At 40.4% G+C, this 23,951-nt stretch overlaps 1 protein-coding gene across 6 annotated transcripts in view; it reads left to right on the forward strand.

Annotated features, from left to right (window-relative positions):
* The window catches only part of SESTD1 (SEC14 and spectrin domain containing 1), a 121,421-nt gene extending 103,561 nt beyond the window's left edge, over positions 1 to 17,860 (forward strand). For all 6 annotated transcript variants that reach the window (XM_030580929.1, XM_030580931.1, XM_030580932.1 and 3 more), the window contains exons 13-18: positions 730 to 889; positions 4,581 to 4,662; positions 5,380 to 5,502; positions 6,250 to 6,441; positions 8,909 to 9,030; positions 17,131 to 17,860. In XM_030580929.1, the coding sequence (XP_030436789.1) occupies positions 730 to 889; positions 4,581 to 4,662; positions 5,380 to 5,502; positions 6,250 to 6,441; positions 8,909 to 9,030; positions 17,131 to 17,260 (809 nt within the window). In that variant the 3' untranslated portion in view covers positions 17,261 to 17,860. The remainder of the gene's footprint in view (positions 1 to 729; positions 890 to 4,580; positions 4,663 to 5,379; positions 5,503 to 6,249; positions 6,442 to 8,908; positions 9,031 to 17,130) is intronic.
* Positions 17,861 to 23,951: the final 6,091 nt, after the last annotated feature.

Consider the following 23,951-nt stretch of genomic DNA (forward strand, 5'->3'; position numbering starts at 1 on the left):
CTATCCAAAAGTTTGTCAACCATGTGAAATGTGTTTTAAAATCATAGCCTGCATGTTCTTTACATGATGGACATTCCCTGTCTGATAATGATAGACCTATTAGAAATAAATATGTATGCTTAAGATTGTATGCACTAATTACCTATATATATATATATATATATATATATATATATACACTAAAACAGTTATGGCTTGCTGTTAAATCTCAGCCATTTCCTTGAAACACATTTATTTATTTCATGGTCCAGCAGGTAAAAAAATAACAAATCCATTTTCCCTAGCATTCTGTAAGTATTATAGAATGCTGTATCTAATTGATGGTCTCGGGTCACTGTTTCAATACAACCAAAATGTAAAGTTGTACATCTAGGAACAAAGAATGCCAGCTATACATACAAATATGCTGGATTCCATCCTGGGATCAGTACTGCTGAAAAAGAATTGGGGATCATATTGGATAATCAGCTGAACATGAGCTCCCATTGTGAGGCTGTGGCCAAAAGGACTAATGCAATCCTTGGATGTATTAAGAGGGGAATATCGAGTAGGAGTATGATAGTTATATTACCTCTATAATTGGCACTGGTGCTACTATTCCTGTAATACTGTGTCCAGTAGTGGTGTCCACATTTCAAGAAGGATATTGAAAAATTGGAGAAGGATCAAAGAATGGAGAAAACTAACCGGATTTAACAAACCAAATATTTTCATTTATTTTGGTTTTAGACTTAGGCCTGCAAGGTTTGCGTGAAAAAGGCCAAGGTCTTCTTGATCAGATATCTAACCAGGCATCCTGGGCCTATGGAAAAGATGTAACCATAGAAAACAAAGAAAATGTGGACCACATCCAGGGAGTGATGGAAGATATGCAGCTCAGAAAACAACGGTAATAATAGCACTTCGAGTGGTTATGATGATTTTTACATATTAAGAACTCACTTTAAAAAAAAAACCCAAAACTGATGCTATTTTAAATCAGACCCTCGTTTATATGGGACTCAGCCATGGGGTGATGGTGAAATCCTAATTTATGCAGTTGCAATCTGGGTGACTTAAATCTCACATTCCATTTAAACGAGAAGTTTTATTTTCTTCTTCCCCTAGAACTGTTGTTGTGGCACACTCCTAAACCCAAAGATGGCTATATTTCAGGGCTGGATGGTGAATGTGGGTGTGGGTGGGAGGTGAGAGGCTAGTACATAAGGTCATGTGTTCCCTTCGGTTCTTATACTTAGATGTCAGCAATGTAGATTACTCAGAAATTGTGACATGGGGACTGTGTATGATCTCCTCTTGTAGGCACTACCAGACGCTCTGAGGCAATAACATAGTCTCCATTTAGAACATGTGCAGTTGCGGGGGAAGGGGACAGGACAGACACAATGGGGTGGAAGCTAGGGAGCAGCAGGCGTGTGGTATGTCCTTATGAAAGCACACCATAACTCATGCAGTCATTTAAGCATTACCTCTTCCTCCCAGATTTAAACTTCTGAGGGGAGGCCTCAGTTCACTAGAGTATCCCTGCTTGGAAGTTGACTTAACCAGTTGTTTAATTTTAACTAAATGCCTAAGTCCCGCTGGTTTAAATGTAAAGGTTAAGCAAGTGCTTAAAAGCTGTCCTGCATAGGGTGTGCATAAGTATCTTCCTAAATTGGGGCCTGTCATAGTATCTTTCCCAATTCTGAACCTTAGCGTCCAAAATATGGGTACTAGCATGAATTCCCCTAAGCTTAATTACCTGCTTAGATCTGATAAGCTGCCACCAATCAGGAATTCCAGTGCCTGATACACTCTGGTCCCCCCAAAACCTTCCCTGGGGACCCCCAAGACCCAGACCCCCTGGATCTTAACACAAAGAAAGTAAACCCCTTTCCTCACCGTTGCCTTTGTCAGCGTTCCCCTCCCTGGGTTACCCTGGAAGATTATTGTGATTCAAACCCCTTGAATCACAGCACAGAGAAATTAGGTCTCCTGGAGAGACAGACAGATTCACGCTCCGTGAATCTAAAACAAAGGGATTCCACCTTTCCCCTCCCTTCTCCTTCCCTGTTAAGTACAGACTCAATTCCCTTGAGCCTCAACAAGGGGAAAAAAATCAGACAGGTCTTAAAAGCAAAATTTTTAATAAAAAGAAAGGAAAAAAAAGTAAAAGGTCTATCTCTGCAATTTAGATGGTAAAAAGTTACAGGGTCTGTCAGCTTAAGAAATTGGAGAAACAGCCTCTTCCAATAGAAATACAATTTAAAATACTTCCAGCCAAATACACATTTGCAAATAAAGGAAAACAAATAAAAAGACTATACCGCCTTTCTACCTTTTATACTTACAAAATTGGAATAGAAGATTAGAGAGCCTGTAGGTATGTGTGGTCACTCTCAGAGCCCAGAGAGAACAAAGCAAAACCCAAAAAAACAAACAAAGGCTTCCCTCCACCGAGATTTGAAAGTATCTTGTCTCCTGATTGGTCCCCTGGTCATGTGTTTGGTTCCCTGTTTGTTAACCCTTTACAGGTAAAAGAGACATTAACCCTTAACTATCTGTTTATGACAGGGCCTTATTGTGTTAAAGACAATTATTTTCCCAATATTTCTTTTCCACCAATATGATTGTTGTAGTTGCCAGAGGGATGTTGCATAATCCCCAGTTGGAGAGGAGGTAGTCTGCGTGATCGCAGGTGTGTAAGATGAAGAGGTGTTGGTCCACGAGAAAACCTCTCTGTTAAGATGTGAGCCCCATTGATAAAGTTTGAAGACCACCTGTCCTAAACTTTTCTTCAGGAAGGATCTTTCACCTGATAAATCCATTCAGCTTTGTAGGTCTGTTGAAGGGACAGCAGCTGTTCAAGTGCAAGATTTTTTCGTTACCTTTTACATAAATGTATTTTGAAAGTGACTTAAATGTGTAGCCCCTTAACATTTTCTCATCTTATCAAGAAGTCCTAGGTATCTTATAGCTGTTGTAGCCAAAGCAATCTTTGAGGCGTTTTGTTTGTTTTAAATTCCTATTGACAAATGACATCTTTTGTATACTAATATGGCACATGATTTTGTTAAAATAATTGAAACTTGGATCATCTGAACTAAATAAAATCCACACTTTTCCTTACTATTACTCTTGTGGTTTCTACCAAACAGAGAAAAGAAGTTTGGATAGTTAGAATTCTACCTAATTTGCACAACTTATACTAGATAAAAGGAAATGCCCAAGGACTAATCTTTGAAAATATTCATCTCACCACGAAAGCATATTTTTCTGGCTCAAGTACATCAGCTTCCATAACAGGAATGCCTCATCTATAATATTACTGACATCTTTTTCCCAGAGAGGGAACAATATGGTTAGGAGCTGAATGTGAATTTTCTCCCCTCTGATGGATATGCACAAAGGAATTTGTATGACTAAAAGTCCTTTAGTTAGCCTGAATACAAATCAGGTTCAAAGTAAAATCAGACAAGGCATTAGTTTTTAATTTATTTTCCCACTTGACTTGCAAGATTTGTTTGCAGTAGATAATTGTAAATAGTTTTAAGATTTCTGGTAGGTCCAAACCACGTGTGAGTAACACAATAAGAATAGTAAAATATTGGCTACTAAGCCTATCCAATGTTTCATAAATTTTTTGAATGTTTATTTCTAGGGATATTTTGGCCAGATCACTAAAATTCTTGGACTCTGAAAGTCATGTTTTCTCACGCTCTTACAATAGCTGATGCTCAGTGTAAGCATTGCAGCACTGCAAGGCACACTTAACAAAGCTCAAAATTTTAGTATGTTGCAGGGCTCATGCAAATTACAAAGCCTGTTTGAAAAACACATGTGTGCATGTGCATATCCTGTCACTTACAAAGCTAACTGTTGCTATCATGATTAACTATTTGTTACTGAGCTATGTAGGATTCTGATTCTCCCTCTATATTCAACTAAATATCTTTTAAATTCAGAGGGAGAAGCCATCATTTAGATTTATGTATTATAATATTGAGTTCTGAAGGTTGACAGGAAAGTGCTTCCAATATTTTCATATCATGACTGTAGAAAATGAATTATGTCATGAGTTTAGTTTTAGCTATCTTCTTTCTGCATTAATTTTATATCAATTACATTTTGAATGGTTTCCAAAAAGAGTTACAACAAAGAAAATCATCCAAACTAATCTTAAAAGTCTTTATGGTTCTTGTTTATGATGATTAATTTATCTTGTAGCCTTTTAAATAGTAGTTGGCTAAAAATGATGGAGTGGGCAAATGTGGATGAATTTTAGAGATTCTCATTTTATTCATCAAGATGTCTTAAAGGCAATGGCTGTTGACAAATCAGTGTGTTTTTTAGTGCTCAGTTGCATTTACTGCATGTTTCTTTGGAATGCATTGCAAAATTCAGTAATGTGTGGACCAGACTAGCGGAGCAATAATGTGTAATTACCTTTTTCATGAAAACTGATGACTTGATGCTGTAGGTTTAAAAATGCATAAATTGAAATACCATAGCTCTCGTTCCCAGGATATATTTAGTGTGCTGAATGGTTACTCTTTATGTGATGTTATTTCAGTTATTCCTAAATGTTTGGGTTTCCTCAGGTGTGAGGACATGGTAGATGTGCGACGGCTAAAGATGCTTCAGATGGTACAGTTATTTAAATGTGAAGAAGATGCTGCTCAGGTAAGGGCTGGCTGTAGAACATCACAGTTCTGCTTTGTTCAGACATGTTTGTTGGTTGAACTGTGTGAAATATTCCTTAAATGTGTATTGAATAAACATGATTGTGCTTTTGTGATGGCATGATGCTTCCAGATATTGAGGACTTGTAGTACGTGGCTACTGTATAGCTCTTCACTCAGGCTGCGTCTTGATACTAAATGCAGACTTTTCTCTGTGATAAATCTAATTTAGTTGGCAGTCTTGATTATGAAATTTGACTATTTTGTGATTTATGTAATCATATGTCAGGTTTTATCTTAATCTAAATTTAAAATGCATGAACTACAACTCTCTTTTTAAAATGTAATAATAAAATCATTCATTTTAATACAGGACCCATACAGGAACCATCAAACCACTTCTGCAAATATTATGCTAAGAAATGCTTTTTTCAATTTTCAAGTATATTTCTCATTTGATTCTTTTAAATTTAGTCTTATTTTGTTTTTAATTACTTCATAGTATTCACAAAGAGTAAAAGGTTATAGCAATGAATAAAAATAACAGATTAGAATTGGGGGTTATATACAGAATACTGATTTAGTTGAGACCTTTTCTGATTTTTTTAAAGGCAAAGCAATATTTCACATTTAAATTCGGCTTGGTGCACTGGATGATTTTCTTTTTAATCAGCTGTAAAGCCAGTTTTTAGTCTTTTAATTTACTTCTCTTTTTAAGGCAGTAGAATGGTTAAGTGAACTGCTGGATGCTCTGCTTAAGACCCACATCAGATTGGGAGATGATTCTCAAGAAACCAAAGTTTTGTTGGAAAAGCATCGAAAGTTTTTTGATGTTGCACAGGTGAGTGGTGGATTATCTTCATTCTAGAAACTCACTTTTTGCATAGCTACAGGCAGCTTTTAGCTGTACTTGGTGTAAATTTGGGGGACAGTAGTAGAGTTTCCACTGTTAACTGTTTTCATACTTTGCATTCATGCTTGCATAGGGAAATACTGATAACCAAAGTCAGTGATTAGATTTAGAAAGATTTTAAAGCTGCCAGCACCCATATTGGTGCTGGCAATCTTATGACCTTCATAGGTTCTGATGGAAACAGGAAATGCAGCGCATAAAAGAAGTTTGGTGTTGATAAAAATGGGATATGTCTGAGATGGTTTTCCTAATGAATTCTGAAGTGATTGCAACTAATATAGCAAAAATATGGGCCAGCCATCTGGCATATTGGTACAGATATGCATTACAGTGTGAGAGATGTGGGTTTCATGTCTGTTTCCAGGATATAGGTAACTGGAGATCGAGGAACTACATTGTATCTCAAAAGCAACTCTCACATTGATGCAGAGACTCCCAATAGGCATTACAAAAACAAACAAAAAACCAACACAGAAATATAGCTATCTACTTAATGAACTAATTATTATTCACATATAATTTGTAGATGATGTATTTTACTGGACTAGATCAGTGCAAGCATGCTTTGTGGAATTACATCTAAGAGAATTCATCTCTTGCTGGTTTGTCTGTATTGTTACACATTGTCTATTCTGAAGCTGAATTTTACATGTACTCTCTTTTTTTTCTTTGCAGAGTACTTACGATTATGGAAGACAGTTACTACAGGCTACAGTTGTACTGTGCCAGTCTCTGAGATGCACTTCTAGGTCCTCGGGGGAGACACTTCCGAGACTAAACAGAGTGTGGAAACAGTTTACAATAACTTCTGAAGAGAGAGTACACAGGTTGGAAATGGCTATTGCATTTCATTCAAATGCTGAAAAGGTGAGGTTTTTTTAGGAAGAAAAACTAGTTCTATTTTAGTTGAACTAAAATGAAAAATAAACATGTAAATTCAATCCTGCTGTGTATTTATTGGACTACAATCAAATTCTGCTTATTTTGCTTTCTACATGTTTTAAACAAAATTAAATAGCATTTTCTATATTAAAATTATGTTTTATAGTTCAACTCTTTGAAATGTAAAATAAATCCCTTAAAACTGTCATTAATGTAAATCATTGTCTCTTCCATTTGATTATCATAGTCACTTAGCTTTAAATTACTTACAGTTCTAATATATTGACCCAAGAGGGCTGTATAATCAACAGTAATACCTAAGAGAGAAAGGACAATCTTTGTGGTTAAGGCACTGGACTAGGAGCCAGAGCAACTTGGTTCACTTCCTGGCTCTGATGCTGATTTTTTGGAAGGGCAGGGAGGTTATTGTTAGGAGTGCTCTGTGCTCAGTGGTTTGAGCATTGGCCTGATAAACCCAGGATTGTGAGTTCAGACCCTAGGGATCTGGGGCAAAATCAGTACTTGGTCCTGCTAGTGAAGGCAGGGGGCTAGACTCGATGACCTTCTAGGATCCCTTCCATTTCTGAGATAGGTATATCTTCATATATTATTATAAATTCTTTATCATAAAAGTAAGCGTCCCGCTACCGTCCCCTTTGGGGTATTAGTTGTGCTCACAGAGAAGAGCGCGTGTAGCCTACCATAATGTTGTGAGGAAGAACTGCCCTTGCATTAACTACTGCAGGACTAGTTGGGGGCACTCAAATGCACAAGTTCCAGAAAATGTTAGTTTGTGATGAAGGAAAAGGCAAATTTAATTCTTCAGAACATACAGGTTATGATGATTTGGGGAATACGGATTGTTGGTACTGTACCATACTGCAGATGCATGAATGTACATTATTGCTTTTATCCAACTGTTTTTAGAGAGAGAATTTATGGCAAGGATCTTAATCTATTTATCTCCAATGCACACATCACCATGGTATATGATAGTCAATATAGGACACAGTGAATGCATAAATTCAAATTGATATTGAAGCATAGTCCTGTTGTAGAGTTAATCCATACATTCCTGACTTCCAATTTTTTTTTCTAAGTTAGAAATCATTTTGGATTTAAGGGTATTGGGAGGCTCAGGAGATTGATAATAGGCTACCAAGTCTTGTGGCTATGCTATCAATTCAGGGCAAATCTAGATCAGTAGTATCTGAAAGCTATTCAAATCTGATGATAAATGGTAAGAGTTGGTAAACGAAGTGACTATCTCAGTCCAACTCTTAATGTAGACTTGTCCATATCACAAAAACTCTTTCATAATTGGAAATAATTAACTGACACATTTGTAGGCAGCCTAAGTAGAAAGAAGTGAATGGATATGCAGAGAGAATTAGTTTCTCACCCATAAAGGCAGGTACTCTTCCTACAACTATGTTGCAGTACATTGGTGGGACAGTGTGAAGAACCTTGCACAGCTACTGCCCATACTCTTTACCAATTCAATTGATAAATCAGCACTTCAACATTGCCACTCTGTGGCAGACCTTTTACAAGTACCACTTTTGCTCAAACTTTACCAGAAGAGGAAAAGGATGACTTTGGATTTAGATGAAAATATAGTGAAGTACTGACACTAGGACCAGATCCAGTGTAGCAATTTGTATGGTCCTATATTTTAACCCAGGGGTCGGCAACCTTTCAGAAGTGGTAGCTGAGTCTTCATTTATTCACTATAATTTAAGGTCTCGCGTGCCAGTAATACATTGTAACATTTTTAGAAGGTGTCTCTCTATAAGTCTATAATATATAACTAAACTATTGTTGTATGTAAAGTAAATAAGGTTGTCAAAATGTTTAAGAAGCTTCATTTAAAATTAAATTAAAATGCAGAGCCCCCCAGACTGGGGGCCAGGACCCAGGCAGTTGGAGTGCCACTGAAAATCAGCTCACGTGCCGCTTTTGGCACACGTGCCATAGGTTGCCTACCCCTGTTTTAACCTTTTTCACACTGGTTGACCTTTGCTCTAGAGTGTAGTGTCTGAAAAACTGGTTGGTGTTTTCAGGAATAATTTGAGTGGCTCTTTTATTATTCATGTGCTTGTATTTCAAATCGCTACTTAGCGTGTTGGCTGATACGGGGTTATTTTTGTATGCATTTGAATTAGTAGTTGGAATACCTGGGGGTGAGTTGTGATTTTATTTTCTTTATTTGTTTATGTATTTGGAGCTACTTAGCAGTAAAATAAAATGTGTTGGCACATAGTGCAGCAACCCAGACTATCTTGTCAGTGTGGGTTAATCATTTGTTTTAGATTTCCTGAGTGTACTTTGATTGGTTTTATATAAATGTGTACATGAAGATGCATTAACTATGCTGGTTAATGTCTGTAGAAGCTTGATACTGTCCAGTCTCTCTCTTTTTTGTTTTACTTTTTCATATTGTTTGTTACAGATTTTGCAAGAATTTCCAGAGCAGCCAGAAGCCATTAATGAAATGGAGCAATTTGATGAAATTGAAGCAGTTGGGAAATCACTGTTGGACAGATTAACAGTGCCTGTAGTTTATCCTGATGGGTATGAAACATGTTGTTGTAATACTTTCTCAATATGCTTTTGTTACAGTTTGGCAGTGGTATGATATGCAGAGGTGATTAGAACATTTAGTGTTGAAATTGTTCATATTTATAAATTATCTGAGAAGCCGGGTGTACAGTGAGGTGGCAAAATTTGCAGATGATACAACTGTTTTGAGTAATTTTGTATCCAAAGCTGATTACAGTGTTACAAAGAGATCTCAATGAACTGGGTGACTGGGCAACAAAATGGCAGATGAAATTCAGTGTAAAAGTGCAAAGTAATTGCAACTACAGGTAAAAATTATGGGGTTTCAATTAGCTGTTATTACTCAAGAAAGACATCTTAGAATCATCATGAATAGATATCTGTGGCCGGCCTGCCACTGCATTGCCCCTTTGTGTCAGGGGTGAGATGTGGTCCCTTGCCACCCGCTTGGGGGAGATCCGCCCACAACATGCTGAGTGTTAGTGTGGCTCTAATGTCATTTGCCTCTAAAGTCCCCCTGGGTCACTTCCTACCAGAGACACCAGGTTCTCCACTTCAGGGGGTCCTCCAGTCTGTTCCCCTCCTGTGACGTCCTCCGTCTGGGTATCAGAGTGGGTCCAGGCTTGGCTGGCCTTTGGATCTGGCGCGCAGGCTGTCCCTCCTCAGGAGCTGGCAGCATGTCTCCTTCCCCTCCGGTGGTCAGCCCAGATTGAGCAGCTCTGCAGGCTTTTATACCTGTTCTCCAGTTGGAGCATGCCCAACAGAGCTTCAGGGCATGGCTTCCTCTGCTAGGAGGGAAGGGTTAACCCCTGCGGTACCAGTGCAGGGCCATTCTGCCCTGTCATGCACCTTCCCCCTTAAAACAGCCAGCAGGGCCAGCTGACCCTAACCATTTCCTCCCTGTCCTCTTCCTTGACTCAGGAAAAGAAGTCTACATTCCCATGGGCCTTCCCCAACCGGTGTAACATGTGGAAGAAGTAGGGTTGAGGGACAGGTACCACCGCATGATCCATCATGCTATTAATCCATCTGAGGGGTGCATGATCCGTCACCAAGGAGAAGGGGTTCCCTAATAGGTAGTACTTCAGTGCCTCGACCACCCATTTTATCACAAGGGCCTCACGCTCTATGGTGGAATACTGGGTTTCTCAGGGGAACAGCTTGCGGCTTAGACTTAGGTACAAGACGGGGTGCTCTTTGCCCCACACCTCTTACGATAACATAGCTCCTAGTCCTACCTCTGAGGTGTCAGTCTGGAGGATAAAGGACTTTGTGAAGTCGAGCTGTATCAGTATTGGCTCCCGGGTCAACTGTACCCACAGGACGCAGAAATCCTTTTCACAGTCGTCTGACCACTAGAGCTTCCATGGCTAGGAGCTTCTTGTCAGGTCTGTCAGGGAGGCTGCTAGCATGGCAAAGTTAGGTGCAAATCATTGGTAGTATCCGGCCAGTTCTAAGAACTGCCATGCTTGCCTTTTTGTCATGGATGTAGGATAGTTCCTCAAGGCTTCCACCTTATCTACCAAAGGGTGGAGTTTCCCTCAGCCCACCGTATAGCCCAGGTAGGTCACTTCTTTTTGGCCCAACTGACATTTGGCTGGGTTTGTGGTAAGGCCTGCCTTGCCCAGAGCTCGTAGCATATTGGTGAGGTGCTGGAGATGTTCCTCCCAGTTGGCACTGTAAACAATGATGTTGTCAATGTATGCTGTGGCATATGAACTGTGGGGGCTCAGCACTTGATTCATGAGCTGCTGGAAGGTAGCTACGGCCCCATGTAACCCAAAAGGCATCATCGTATACTAGTAAAGGCCGAATGGTGTTGGAAAAGCCATCAAAGGGATCTGCCAATATCCCTTGGTCAGGTCTAGGGTGGAGACAAATTCTGCCTTACCTAGTCATTCCAGCAGCTCATCCACCTGGGGCATGGGATAGGCATCAAAGTGAGAGACCACACTCACCTTACAGAAATCAATACAGAACCTGACTGTTCCAGCCGGCTTGGGAACTAGTACTATTGGGCTCTGCCATTCGCTTCTTGACTCTTTGACCACCTCCAGAGTCAACATCATCTTTAGCTCTTTCTGCACCATCTCCTACATCTTCCTGAGAAGCAAGCGGTGGTTCTCCCTCACTTTGTGGCTGGGGATGATGACGATATGATGACTGGTCAACGTGGTCTTCCCTGGATGAGCTGACAAGACAGTGGGGAAGGCTTATATCAGCTGCCATACCTGTTCCTGCTGTACTGGGTCGAGCTCCTGGCCTGTGGCTGCTGCCTCTGGTTCCACCAGTTTGCCATCCAATGGCCCCAACTCGGGTTCTGGAGGGTACAGGGTGATCATCAGGCCTTCCTGGTCTCTCCAGGCCTTGAGGGGGTTCACACTGTAGACCTGAGTGGCCTTCCTTTGCCCCGACATCTGAACTTGGTTGTCAACAGGCCCTATTTGCCTGGTCACTTCGAGGGGCCCTGCCATATTGCTAACAGCTTAGATTCAGAGGAAGATAGCAGCAAGAGGATGTGGTCCCCAGGCTCAAAACTTCTCATCTTCGCCCCTTTATTGTATTGAGCCTTTTGACTACGTTGGGCCTTCACCAGGTTCTCTTGTGCTAAGGCTCCCAACTCTCGGAGCTGCTCCCATAGGTGAAGGATGTATTCAACAGATCCTCTGACCCGGGTCTCCTGTTCTGACCACATTTCTTTCAGGAGATCTAGGATCCCCTAGCATTTCCTCCCATAGAGGAGTTCGAAGGGGGAAAATCCCGTGGAAGCCTGTGGCACCTCTCACGGTGAAGTGGAGCACTGGGAGCAGCTTACCGCAGTGCCGAGGATCGTCTTCCACAAACTTTCTCAGCATGGCTTTCAGGGTGCCGTTAAATCTCTCTGCCAACCCGTCCATCTGAGGGTAGTAGATTGAGCATGAATATTCAACAGATGGCATAGCTCTGCCATTAACCTAGATGTCATGTTAGTCGCTTGGTCTGTCAGTATCTCTCATTGCAGACCCACATAGGCAAAGATCTGCAGGAGCTCATTGGTGATGACCAGGGTCATGGCGGTCCCCAACAGTACCACCTCTGGGTACCGTGTTGCATGCTCAAGGATGACCAGGATGTACTTGTGGCCTGAGCTGCTCTTTTTCCAAGAGCCCCTCCAAGTCTAGGCTAATCTGCTTAAAGGACGTTCCAATCACCGGCAAGGGCAAAAGTGGGGCTTTCAGTAGCCCTTTCGGGCTGGCTTTCTGGCAGGCCTTCTGGCACTCAGGACAAGAGGCACAGTAATCCCGCACCTCTTGATGGATGCCTGGCCAGAAGAACCTGACCACCCGTTGCAGCGTTTTCTCCCTCCCCAGATGTCCATCCCAAGGTACTGAGTGAGCCAAGTGGAGTAAGTTCCGCTGGAACCACTGCAGGACCAATAGTTGGCGCAGGTCGTCTTTCGCTTGTGGTTCCTGGACCACCTGATAGAGTAGATCATTATGGATCTCAAAGCGGGGGCTTTGCTGCTGGTGTCAGAGTGAGTCTTCCTCCCCCAGGGAGCCCGTTGCTTGCTCCCAGGCCAGGCTGAGGGTGGTGTCCCCCCTTTGTTCTTCAAGAAAATCAGCATTGACATCCAGCCATCTCTGGCCCTCTCTTGTCGGGGCCACGGTAGGGGCTCGGCCTCCTTCAGCTATCTCTGGATTCTCCGAGGGCCCATACAGGTGGCCATCTGACACTGGTTGGCCTAGTAATCCAGGCCTTTCGGCCCGTGCCCCATGCTTTCCTTGCAGGCCGGGTACCCCACTCTCTCAGGAGGTCAGCGAAGCCTGGCCAATCGCATCCCAGAATCGCTGGGTAAGCTAACTAGTTGGGGTGCCCCTGAAGACAGCACCCTCCTTGTTGAGCAGCTTCGAACTGCACCTAGATGGTGGGGTAGGGCTTCACGTCCCCATTGATACACTGCAGGCATATGGGGGTCCCAATGGACTCTACCAGCCCCACCTGAATATCTGTCTGGCTACAGCCTGAGTCCACCAAGGCCATGGTAGATGTCCTGTCCGCTCTCACTGGTACAATGATCTTACCAGGCTCCCACTTCTGGGCATGTTGACCAGCGGCCCAAACCTGCCTGTAATTACAGTCTATGTATGGGCACTCCCTCCAGAAATGCCCTATCTGTCCACACTCATAACATCGGTCCCACTTTCCTTCTCTGGGTGGGGTTATCTGGAGGGTGCTTTGCCTTCCCGACGGGTCCTCTTGGCTCTGCATGAGGTTCGCCCTGGTGGGTCCCTTGCACTGCAGGTTGGTGGGGTCCCTGATGACTGGGCATACAAATGGGGTCTCCTCCCCTCCACCTTGCACGCCCCCCATGCCGGGGTTGGGTTCCGTTCACCTGAGTTTCCCAGTTTGGAGCCAGTCTTCCCCTCTCCCTCTGCTGCCAGGTAATCCTCCATTATGGAGGTCGCTTCAGTGAGGGTCTTCGGGCAGTGCTGCTGCACTCACTCCTTCCCCCTGGTAGGAAGTGTCTGTAACTGCTCTAGGGCCACAGTCTCTGCTATTTGAACACTCGTGTGGTGTTCTGGTTCTAGCCATCTCCAGCAGAGGTCCTGGATTCACTGTGTCATGGCTCATGGCCAGGCCCCTGGCGCATACCACTCTCAGCGAAGTCGCTGGCGATAAGTCTCATGGTTGATGCCCATTTGGTCCCGGATGGCTGCCTTTACCTTAGAGTAGTCCAGCGCCTCTTGCAGATCGAGGTTGCGATATGCAGATTGCACTGGGCCCGTTAAATAAGGGGCTAAGATAATGAGCCATTGGACAGGAGTTGCAACCTGCTCGAAAGTCACGAGAAAGGCCTTGGGGTCTTCCCCTGGCCCCATCTTGGTTAGGTACACCGGTAGCCCTCCGAGGCTGTCACCTAATGAAATTAATAGGCAGGAGGTTTAAAAGAAACAAAAGAAAGTACTCCTTCACACAATGCACAGTCAACCTACGAAAGTCATTGCCATGGGATGATGTTTGTGACCACCGTAAGTATAACTGGGTTCAAAAAAGAATGTTTTTGGAGGATAGGTCCATCAATGACTATTAGCCAAGATGGTCAGGGACACAATGCCATGTTCTGGGTGTCCCTAAACTTCCAACTGCCAAAAGCTGGAACTGGATGACAGCTGATGGATCACTCAAAATTGCCCTGGTTTGTTCATTCCCTCTGAAGTATCTGGCACCAGCCACTGTCAGAAGACAGGATACTGGCTAGATGGACTGGTATGGCCCAGAATGGCTGTTCTTACGTGCTTAAATGCCAATGTAACGAACTGCTATAAGGATTTTTTTCTCAGGAGTAGAAAAGGGGATGGTTCCACTCCATAGCTAGCTAATGGGAAAAAATCAGCGATAGAAATAATCTGCCCATTGCTTTCAGCTGTATTATTTATTTCCATGCACTCTATCCGTAGTAACTAGGATTGCATACAAGGCACTCATACTTTGAACTACAGGCTTTGGAGCTTGAGTGAAATGTCCTCCCTCTCAGAAGTGTTGCTGAGAGTGCAGAATGTGGCTACCTGCTTAAACAGAAGTTTTTCAAATTGTCTTCAGGTGCAGCTCCAGTTGGACACTGCTGCGATAGAAATGCAGAAAAGCATGAATGGTTCTTGCTTATGTGAGGCCTGGCTCTTCCCAGTGAGCTCACTGTCTGTCTTTCACAAACACTTAAAATTCACCAATAAATTCTTCTCTAAACATTTCTTAATTTGTCACTGAAATTTCCATTTCACATACTGAAAACGAGTTATCTGAAACAAGACCCAGTTGCTGGTCAGTCAGGGTTTTCCTCCAGGGGTGATTGTAACCAGAAATCAAAACAAACAAACATAGGCTTAATAAAGTACTGGAAACCTCCCCTCAGTTATTCACAAAGTCTTTTCCCTAAGACCGCCGGGCCCTTGGTGGTTGTGGTTATGTGTAAAGTTTCAACCTTTGAGGCCACCCTAAGAAATGGGTGACGGTCCCAAGCAGTAGTTTCCTGCTCCTTATTGCTCTCCAGGCAACCAGCCCAAAGACCAAGCTTATCCCAGGCTCTGAAATGCAGGCAGGCTGAGGTACTACTCCTTCATTTCGGGTGGTGGAGGTGGGGCAGTTCACCACTGCTGCTCGTTGTATTTTAAAATGTTGCTCACGCCTTCTGTCTCCTTACACTTAGCTATCAGAATGATGGAAGGAGCATTTCCAGTGCAAATATTTATTCGTAAATGAATTGATGCTTTTGCTGCCTGCCATCATTCTTGCAAATAGAAACTTATTCCTCTGAATGTTTACAAATACTGGCAAAGCCAGTCTGAGTGTTTTATTTGTGGGAATATTTATCTATACTTTTTTCTAAATGTAATCCTAGCTAGTATCAGTTATTCTTATAATGCTCATAGGGTTAAGACCCATTTCGCTAGAAGAAATACTACCTCTTAGGCCAAATCCAATGCTTACCTAGAATGGGTCTGCGCAACTGCTGTGTGCTCTTCCATATATATATTCTAGAATAGACGAGCATGCTTTTTGAAGAACTGCTCTGATTTCTATTCCTGAGAAGCAATCTTACCCTCTGGTTAGAGCAATTGTGGTGTGGTTTGTATCTTATTAATGAGACTTCGTCCATTTCTGGGATGGGATATCTTTCTTACATGGAAATGGTGTTTTTCTTATAAACTGGGTCCATCTCTAGTGCCTCACATGTAGCTTTGCTTGGTTATAGTGGTATTAGTATTTTTTAATAATCTCTTCTCTGAAAGTGTCACTTCCTTTTTAAGGACAGTCAGGTTTTTTGTTATGCTTTGCACTTTTCTGGATACATTACTGTAAGGGACATTTGTCAACTTAAAAATCATACAATTTGTCTGAACAGTTTTTATCTTCTCTTCTTACCTGCAACACCACTGGTTGCTGAGGTTGAAAGAGATGAGAGGAACAAATATTTTTCTCAATTTTTTCAGTTTACTTGGTGCATTTGACATTTTTTGTATAGTCAGCTTCATTCTTCCTGGTATAGTTGTCAGTAAAGTATTTCTTCTATAGGTCTCTTCCATGGCAAAAGGGGAGAAAAAAAACTTTTTTTTTTTTTTTTTTGAGAGAGCAAGGGACTATGGTTGAAAAACCACAAGAATTGACAGGTAGACACAAGGGCAAGTGTACTACCTGAAACCACTTTTAACTCATTTTTTTGAAGTTCATTAGATTTCAAGTTGACAGTGTCCCTATATGATTGAGTGTGCCATCCCTTTCTTTAACCAATTTCACTCTAACTGCTCCTCTGTTTCCTAGCTTGTAAGTACTGTCTATTTTTTCCTACAAGTGCTTAGCTTTCATGGTTAGGGAAGGTAACAGCAGTCCCAGGGCAACCAGTAATGGTGCTACAATGTCATTGATCACTTGTATCTGTTGCTATATGATGAAATCAAAACCTCATTAGTTAGACAGTGACTTTGTCAATCAGAGTAGTATTTACATAAGAAAAACTTCATATTCTTTTAGCATAATCTAAATTAATTAAATGGACAGGTTTTTTTTTCTTGCAGCTATAAGGAGATATGTCATGTATTTGTGCAAGTTGTTGATGTATTATGAATTTGTACAGCATGTTTTGGGAGTTACTGCAGTAAAAATAACCTTGTTACTGTGTTGTAATATTTATTAAAGAAACATTTGCCTTGCTGACATTAAAGTAAAAAAGCCAATAACAATTACACATTTTTTGAAAAATGAATTTGGTACTCAGAAGTGCCAAATTGGGCATCGTGCAGCTACAGAACAGAACAAATGTAGCACAGGGAGTGGCAAAGAAAACTTAACGTTGACCTGCTAACATGCTTCATAGCTGTTCTGAAGGGACTCCTTTGGTGAATGAGAGGATAGCTCAGTCTCCCTATTCATACTGTCCTGAGTTTATTTTCAGATCGGTCATAGCAAAATTACAATTTAGGGTCTGCTCTTAAGCCCACTGAAGTTGGCATTTAAAATTATAAGCAGAAAAGAACCTATATTTCTATGCTGTTTGAAGTTTTCAGGAGTTTATTTGTATTCGCATGAGAATTCTAATGCTGGTTTACCTTTCTTTGTTTGTGGGTGTTTGTTTTTTAGTACTGAGCAGTACTTTGGGAGCCCAAGTGACATGGCTTCTACAGCAGAACACATTAGAGAGAAGATGAAGCTACTTAGCCTGAAAAAGCAGCAGCTGAGACAACCAGAAGCCACTACCCCAGAGAGCTAATAGACTGGACCCTTATCTACCAGCTCATAATAAGACTTCAGTTTGTAACCCAGCATATCGTCTGAATATTACAGCATTTGACATAATGCATTTCATAGCCATTATAAAACCTCATCTTTTTCAAAGTAAACATTGCTCCTCAACATCGTAACACTGTACATCTGCCAAGCCATAATTATTTAACATGCTATGAAACCATAGATTCCAAGTATCTTATAAAAAAGGACTGTAAACCTTGCACTGAAAAATTGCTGTAAAGCTTTACCGTGACCTGTCAGTTGCTTCTTAGTTAAACAGCTGACATAAGCTTTGAATGGTGCTAATCAGAATGTAGAAATTTCACATATGAAATAGTAGCTCTCTTTACCCCCCAGTGATGTAGTATTTTTAGGCTGTAGGTAAGCTACCTGTTTGTGTAGACAGTGGTGACCCTATAATTTTAATTTGTAATACTTTAAAAATGACCATTTCTGTTGTGCCAATATGCAGCCTGCCCATCAAATCTTTGATATATCAGATTCATTAAACAGCTGTTTCCCTATTTGTATTGATATGTATTAAAAGCTGATTGTGCTTAATAAAAACCATCTTTTAAAAATCTGATACAAATTGGTTATGGTTTATCTTCCCAAATGCGAATACTCTGTTTGTTACATACTCAAAGTCTGTATCATTCTTCTTAAGGGTCACATTATGGTACCCTTACTCACTGAGTATTGCCTTTCTTTAGGAGTAGCTCCACTGACATCAGTGGAACTACTCCTGGAGCAAGCGAGGAGGGTATTACATTCTCGCCCTCAATGACTGATTTCTTTATTTTTTTAAAAACCAGAAAAAGTCTGCAGTGCACAATAGCAAACTGTTATGTGCACAAGACAGAGGACAAAACATTAACAAGCACGTCCATATAAATTCTGTTGTTGTTCATGGTTGGTAGGTGTTTTCTTTGTTTCGTTTAAGATCTCTTGACACCTATAATGGGAGAGGATGGTCTATGCCCTTTGAATTGAGTATGTTGAGCAGTGTGAACTCTAGATGCCTTCACTATTACTTCTCAGCGGTTGAAGATTTTCATTTCATTAGAAGTGGTAGATACAAAATTCCCAAACAGTCTAAAACCACAGGAATTGTAATAAAACAAGATTTATTAAGAATAGGAAATAAGATTAAAAAAAATAAACTCTATGCATAATTTGGCTAGCCTTTCACCCTGCAAAAACTAATCCAGATACATACCATTCATGTACATACAGGAAAGTAAAGTCACTTTTCCAGAGCATGTATCCTTTCTCCCATCTGATCCTTTTTAAAAACAGCATGTCAAAAAGTCAGCTTGCACTTTTAGGTGTCCTGTGTCATCTCTCCCCCTTTCTTGACTCATACCACTGATGTACTTTTTTGGATTTCTTTGATGTACCTGTTTTCAAAGTGTGCGTTTGCAGAGAGGGGAGCATTAGGCTGCCTTATGTTTTTTTTGCCAAATAAATTTATCATTGTAATGTTTGGATTGGCTGCACAATTAGTTTCCCAGGGGGAGCAGGGATGGGGGGGAGAAGGGCAGTGTTCCATAAATCTTTCATAACTTAAAAAGTTCCTTGAAAGTTAGGTATATTCACACAATAGTTGTTTAAGTTCATCATCACTTAAAAGAGAGCCTACTCAGTGAGCTTTCTGCCTTCCTTCTAGATTAAGCCCATGATTTCTCATGTTAGTAATGATCCTGGCTAGACGCTTCAAACTAAATCCATTTTGTCTGCTTTTGAGGAGATGGTTCACTTTTTCCTTGTAATTCTCTAAACTTTATTTTGCTCTATATCAAATGTGAGTTAATGACAAAGCACAACTTGTCATGAAGGAAACCAATTTTAAATTTCAAATTTGGAAGGGTTTCTAAATAGTAAATATGTTTCTTTAAAAACCTTTTTAAAAAAAACACTTTATATTCTTTAAAAGAAACGGATCCTCGGTGTAACTTGTTTACTAATTATTTGTCACTTTCAACTTTGTGAAATAACTTCTTCATGGAGTGAAGGTAATTATCTAAAAATTGGGGCTTTTTAAAATTACTATATTCAAAGTGAGCTGTTTACATCTAGTTCAAATTGTGAATGAATGAATAAATAAATAGTGATTTCTCGTTACAGCAAATGGCAAATCATGTCTCAGTACTTTGGCAAGAAATACAGAATCTTTAACAGTGCACTAATATATAATGTACTACTGCATCTAACTTATTTTTACAGTATATTTACCTAATTTTATTTTAAAATAAGCTTTACAGTACTTTATAAATGCTCATTTTAAAGGTTTATTTAATATTACAGTAACCAATTTTAAGTCAGGTTGAATTGTTTGATTCTAAGCAATGAGAATGTGGTTATGTTCTGGTTAATTTTTGGGATGAGAGAAATTTACTTGGGAAGAACAAACAGAATGAACGGTATTTAACACAAGACGCAAACATGAAATTAAATCGAGCCATTAATAAACACAAAGTCTCCACTTTCACAAAAGTTGTTTATAAGTCTTATTTGTTGAATACAATAAATACGGGGCTGCAGTATAAAATCCTGGGAGAATGCTAGTGTTAAAAACAATACACTTACTCATTTATAAACTAAGGCTATTTGCATGTTTTTGTTCTTCTTGATGGCTTAATAACATATTCTAATACAGAGCAGTCTTAAAAACCCTGTGGTGCGTCCAGCCTGACTGCAATACTGTTTATGTGACAGTTACATACATAATAACTATGTATTGATTAATACAGGAATGAAGATTGTTGTGACCAGCTGCAACAGGCTGCAAGCCAAGGATTGCCAAAGCACATTGGCACTCTGACCACACCCCCTTTCCTTTGGTCCAGTGTTTGACATGGCTCTTGTGCTATGCTAGCTCTGTGTCACAGAGGGAAATCCCTCTATAAATGGAAACACGGACTAGTGTAGAACACCTAGAATGGGGAAAGGTAGGAATCTGGCCCTGTATCTTTTGTAAGAAGAAATGGCTATAGTTTCTCTGTTCCAGTTGTACAAGTGCCAGTTGTCTCTACAAATCCTTCCTTCCTAACAAGGCTCTTGAGCTCAACTGTTACAACTAAAGGTTTAATTTGATATAATTCCTTTAAAGCTGTATTGAATTTAGCTAATTGGGAACATTGTCACGTTGGCTTGGTATTAATTATATCTATTTCTGATGATACTGTGCTACTGGACTCTATAAATATATAACTCTTAGCACTACCCAAGGGGATGGATCTTATACATGGGGATGCTGAAGGATATAACTGTATTTAAACCATCTGTGTTCTAGCTTGTCTGTTACTGGAAGGTTTACAGCCACAATAAGAAAAGGTTAACAAAGTAGTTAGATCCCCTTATGCTCGTTAAAAGGAACAAGCCAGAGGGGAGCAGACAACGTCCCAATCCATGCCCATAACAGCTGCAACAGCCAACAGATGTGAACTCCAGGGCTAGCAAGAGTGAGTGACCTCTTTTTTTAGACTATCAAGTCTCCCAGAGTTAAAATAAATCCCTCCAGTCATTTAACTGGTTTATGATGTCTCTGGGAAGACAATTGTCCCTTGTACAAGAGGCAAACCCTGGAACAAAAAATATGCAAATAGAAAGGCGAAGAGTTAAGATGTCACGGTTGTTCCACTTCTTCACAAGTACTGTGAATCTTATCAGATCGATTCTCCTCATTTTCATTGCTAGCATAGGTTCTTAAAACATCACTGTCCGGAGGGTAACCTTCTGGCGTGACTTCATCCTGGAACCTAAATCTGGCATTAAAAATCTAACTGATCTATCATTCAAACCATTATTCTATACATTTGCCTGACTTCCTATATCTTCTCTATTGGTACTTAATTAGCCCCATCTCTATAGTACCAGATGCCTGTCTATCAATCTGGTCCATCTTGTATTTAGCTGTGACACTCTGGTTACCTTTTCCAGCCCTGAAGAAGAGCTCTGAAACTTTAAAGCTTGTCTCTTCCACCTACAGAATTTGACCCAATAAAAGGTATTTCCTCATTTATCTTATCTATCTTTTCTCTATTAATGTTACTTTTGATTTCACAGGGTAAGGAAGGGGGACACAACATTGAAATACCCCAACATTCCATTGCATATAGAAAAGCAAAGGACATTTTAATCAGTCTTAAGTTTGGATGCTGGGAATGGAGGGCGGGGGTTGTGGGGGAGGAAGGGAAGTAGGGCACTACATAAGGGAAAAAAAAGTACAGGTAATTTACTGCAACTCTGAACTGAGACACTGTAAGGCGTTGTTCCTGACTGCATGTGTAATAAAGCATTTCTGGTAATATATGGTGCTGTTTTTGTTTCCAGTGCAAAGGCATCAACAAAATGTTGGATGTACAAGGTGCATGATGGGCCTGGAGTTTTGATTACCCAACTGTCACCATGTCCCTCACTCTTAAAATTTTTCATCTGCTCCTATGAAATCACCTGTGTAACATATTGAAAATATATTAAAGCATATTGTGCAGGTATCTTCAAAATCATGCAGACTTGTGGAATCATTTTTTTTAAATTGGTAAATAGGTTTCCTATATTTCTATCTTTCTATATAAAGAAAAAAAATGATGTTCTTCAACAGTTTTGTAGACAACTTATGACATATAGTCTACTATTAATATTCGATCTTACCTGGGGGAACACCTAACACTGCTGGTGCTGTACAAGTGTGAGTGACACTGAATACTATAGGTCCTTCTGACTTCTTATAATCAGACATCTGTGCTTAAGAACTCTGAGCTGACGCAAGGTTAATATTCTTAGTTTCCAACAGTCAGTATATGATCTTCCTTTCTGAGGTTGAGCTGACAAGAGATTTCCATGAAGCTTCAGTTACAATGCATGAGCAGTAGGGATAGTGAGTGTCCTTGACAACTGCTTTACACAGTTTGCAAAAACTTTGTTTTTCTTATGTAAGTACAATCTTTCTTTTTTACCACATCCAAGAACACAGACATACATCAACTTGAGACTTGTATGAGAGTCTTCCATGCTATAGTCAGACATGTACACTGAATAAATGAGAATGTAACTTGAAGAGCTCTGACAATGGCTCCTAGATTAGAACACACATCCTAATAAGCAGCTGTCATGTATTTAGCACAGAGTTGGCTGTGATGGCTCATTACAGTAAGATGCTGAGGAGCACATGAAGTATTAAGATTCAACTGCATGTAAATCAATAGGAGTTTGGCATGTTTTAGGACTAAAATACTTTACTCTGTCATTTTCTTGCATATTGATCCACCCCATTACTCAGGTAACCTGAGTCCCAAGGATCTTATAAACATTTTATTAATAATTCCTGAGTATACAATACTTTAGTGAGGTGGAGACCAGAGAAAGATATCACTCAGCTGTTTTATGCTGAGGATGAAAATCTGAGAAAATAATCTAGGCTGGAAGTTTTGTAGTACCTTTTTAGCAGTAGGAATAGCCTCCCAGAGGAAGTTGTGGAAGGCCCATTGTTTGAGACACTTCAAATATACCCTAGAACAAAGCACTAGAAAATAATATTGCAGGCCCATTGGGAACAGGCCCAGATGATCTAAAAAGATTGTTTACCTCTCTATCCATGATTCCGTACTCCATTGGTATACCCTAATTTTCTCTGTTTCATTCCTGAAGTAAAAATGTTCCCGTTATTTTAAGTGACATTTCAGATGAAACAGATTTTTAGTGTATTTGCAGTCCCTGGATTGTCATATGGAGTTTTTGTCCTTTAATTTGTCACATGCACTTTTCATTTTCTTAGCAAGGCTTAGATACTAGATAAGTGACAGTATCATTGCTGGCTTTCCAGGCATGCATGGATGGCTGTGAATCTCCATGCCTCACTGGATTATAGTTTGCAGAGCTCCAATGTGCTCCAGCCTCAGCAGGAATCTTTTAATGCTACAACAGAATTTTTCAGACCGTTGGCCAATGTTCAGTGTTCATAAATATCCTATCCTATTCCTGAGGCATTTTGCAAAAACGGAGGAGTCCTTGTGGCACCTTAGAGACTAACACATTTATTTGGGCATAAGCTTTTGTGGGCTAGAACCCACTTCATCAGATGCATGGAGTGGAAAATACAGGAACAGGTATAAATACGTGAAAAAATGGGAGTTGCCTTACTAAGTATGAGGTCAGTCTAACGAGACAATTCAGTTAACAGTAGGATACCAAGTGAGGAAAAATCACTTTTGTAGTGGTAATGAGTGGCCCATTTCAAACAGTTGACAAGAAGATGTGAGTAACAGTAGGGGGAAATTAGTATGGGGGAAATACGGTTTAGGTTTTGTAATGACCCAACCACTCCCTGGTCACTCAGTAACAGACCTAAAACTGGCAATTCTTCAGCAAAAAAAACTTCAAAAACAGACTCCAACGTGAAACTGCAGACCTGGAATTAATTTGCAAACTGGACACCATCAAATTAGGTCTGAATAAATACTGTTAATTGAATTGTCTCGTTAGACTGACCTCAGACTTGGTAAGGCAACTCCCATCTTTTCATGTATTTATTCCTGCTCCTGTATTTTCCATTCCATGCAGTGTGCTCAATATGTTTATCCACCATTTGTTCATATACAAACAACAGTGTAATGATTTGCTACTTCATACCATTGTGTGATGCAGTGAGTCCAGCCTTCAGTGACTTGCGA

The sequence above is a fragment of the Gopherus evgoodei genome, chromosome 11 (genome assembly GCF_007399415.2).
Source record: "Gopherus evgoodei ecotype Sinaloan lineage chromosome 11, rGopEvg1_v1.p, whole genome shotgun sequence".
Classification (NCBI taxonomy): Eukaryota; Metazoa; Chordata; order Testudines; family Testudinidae; genus Gopherus; species Gopherus evgoodei.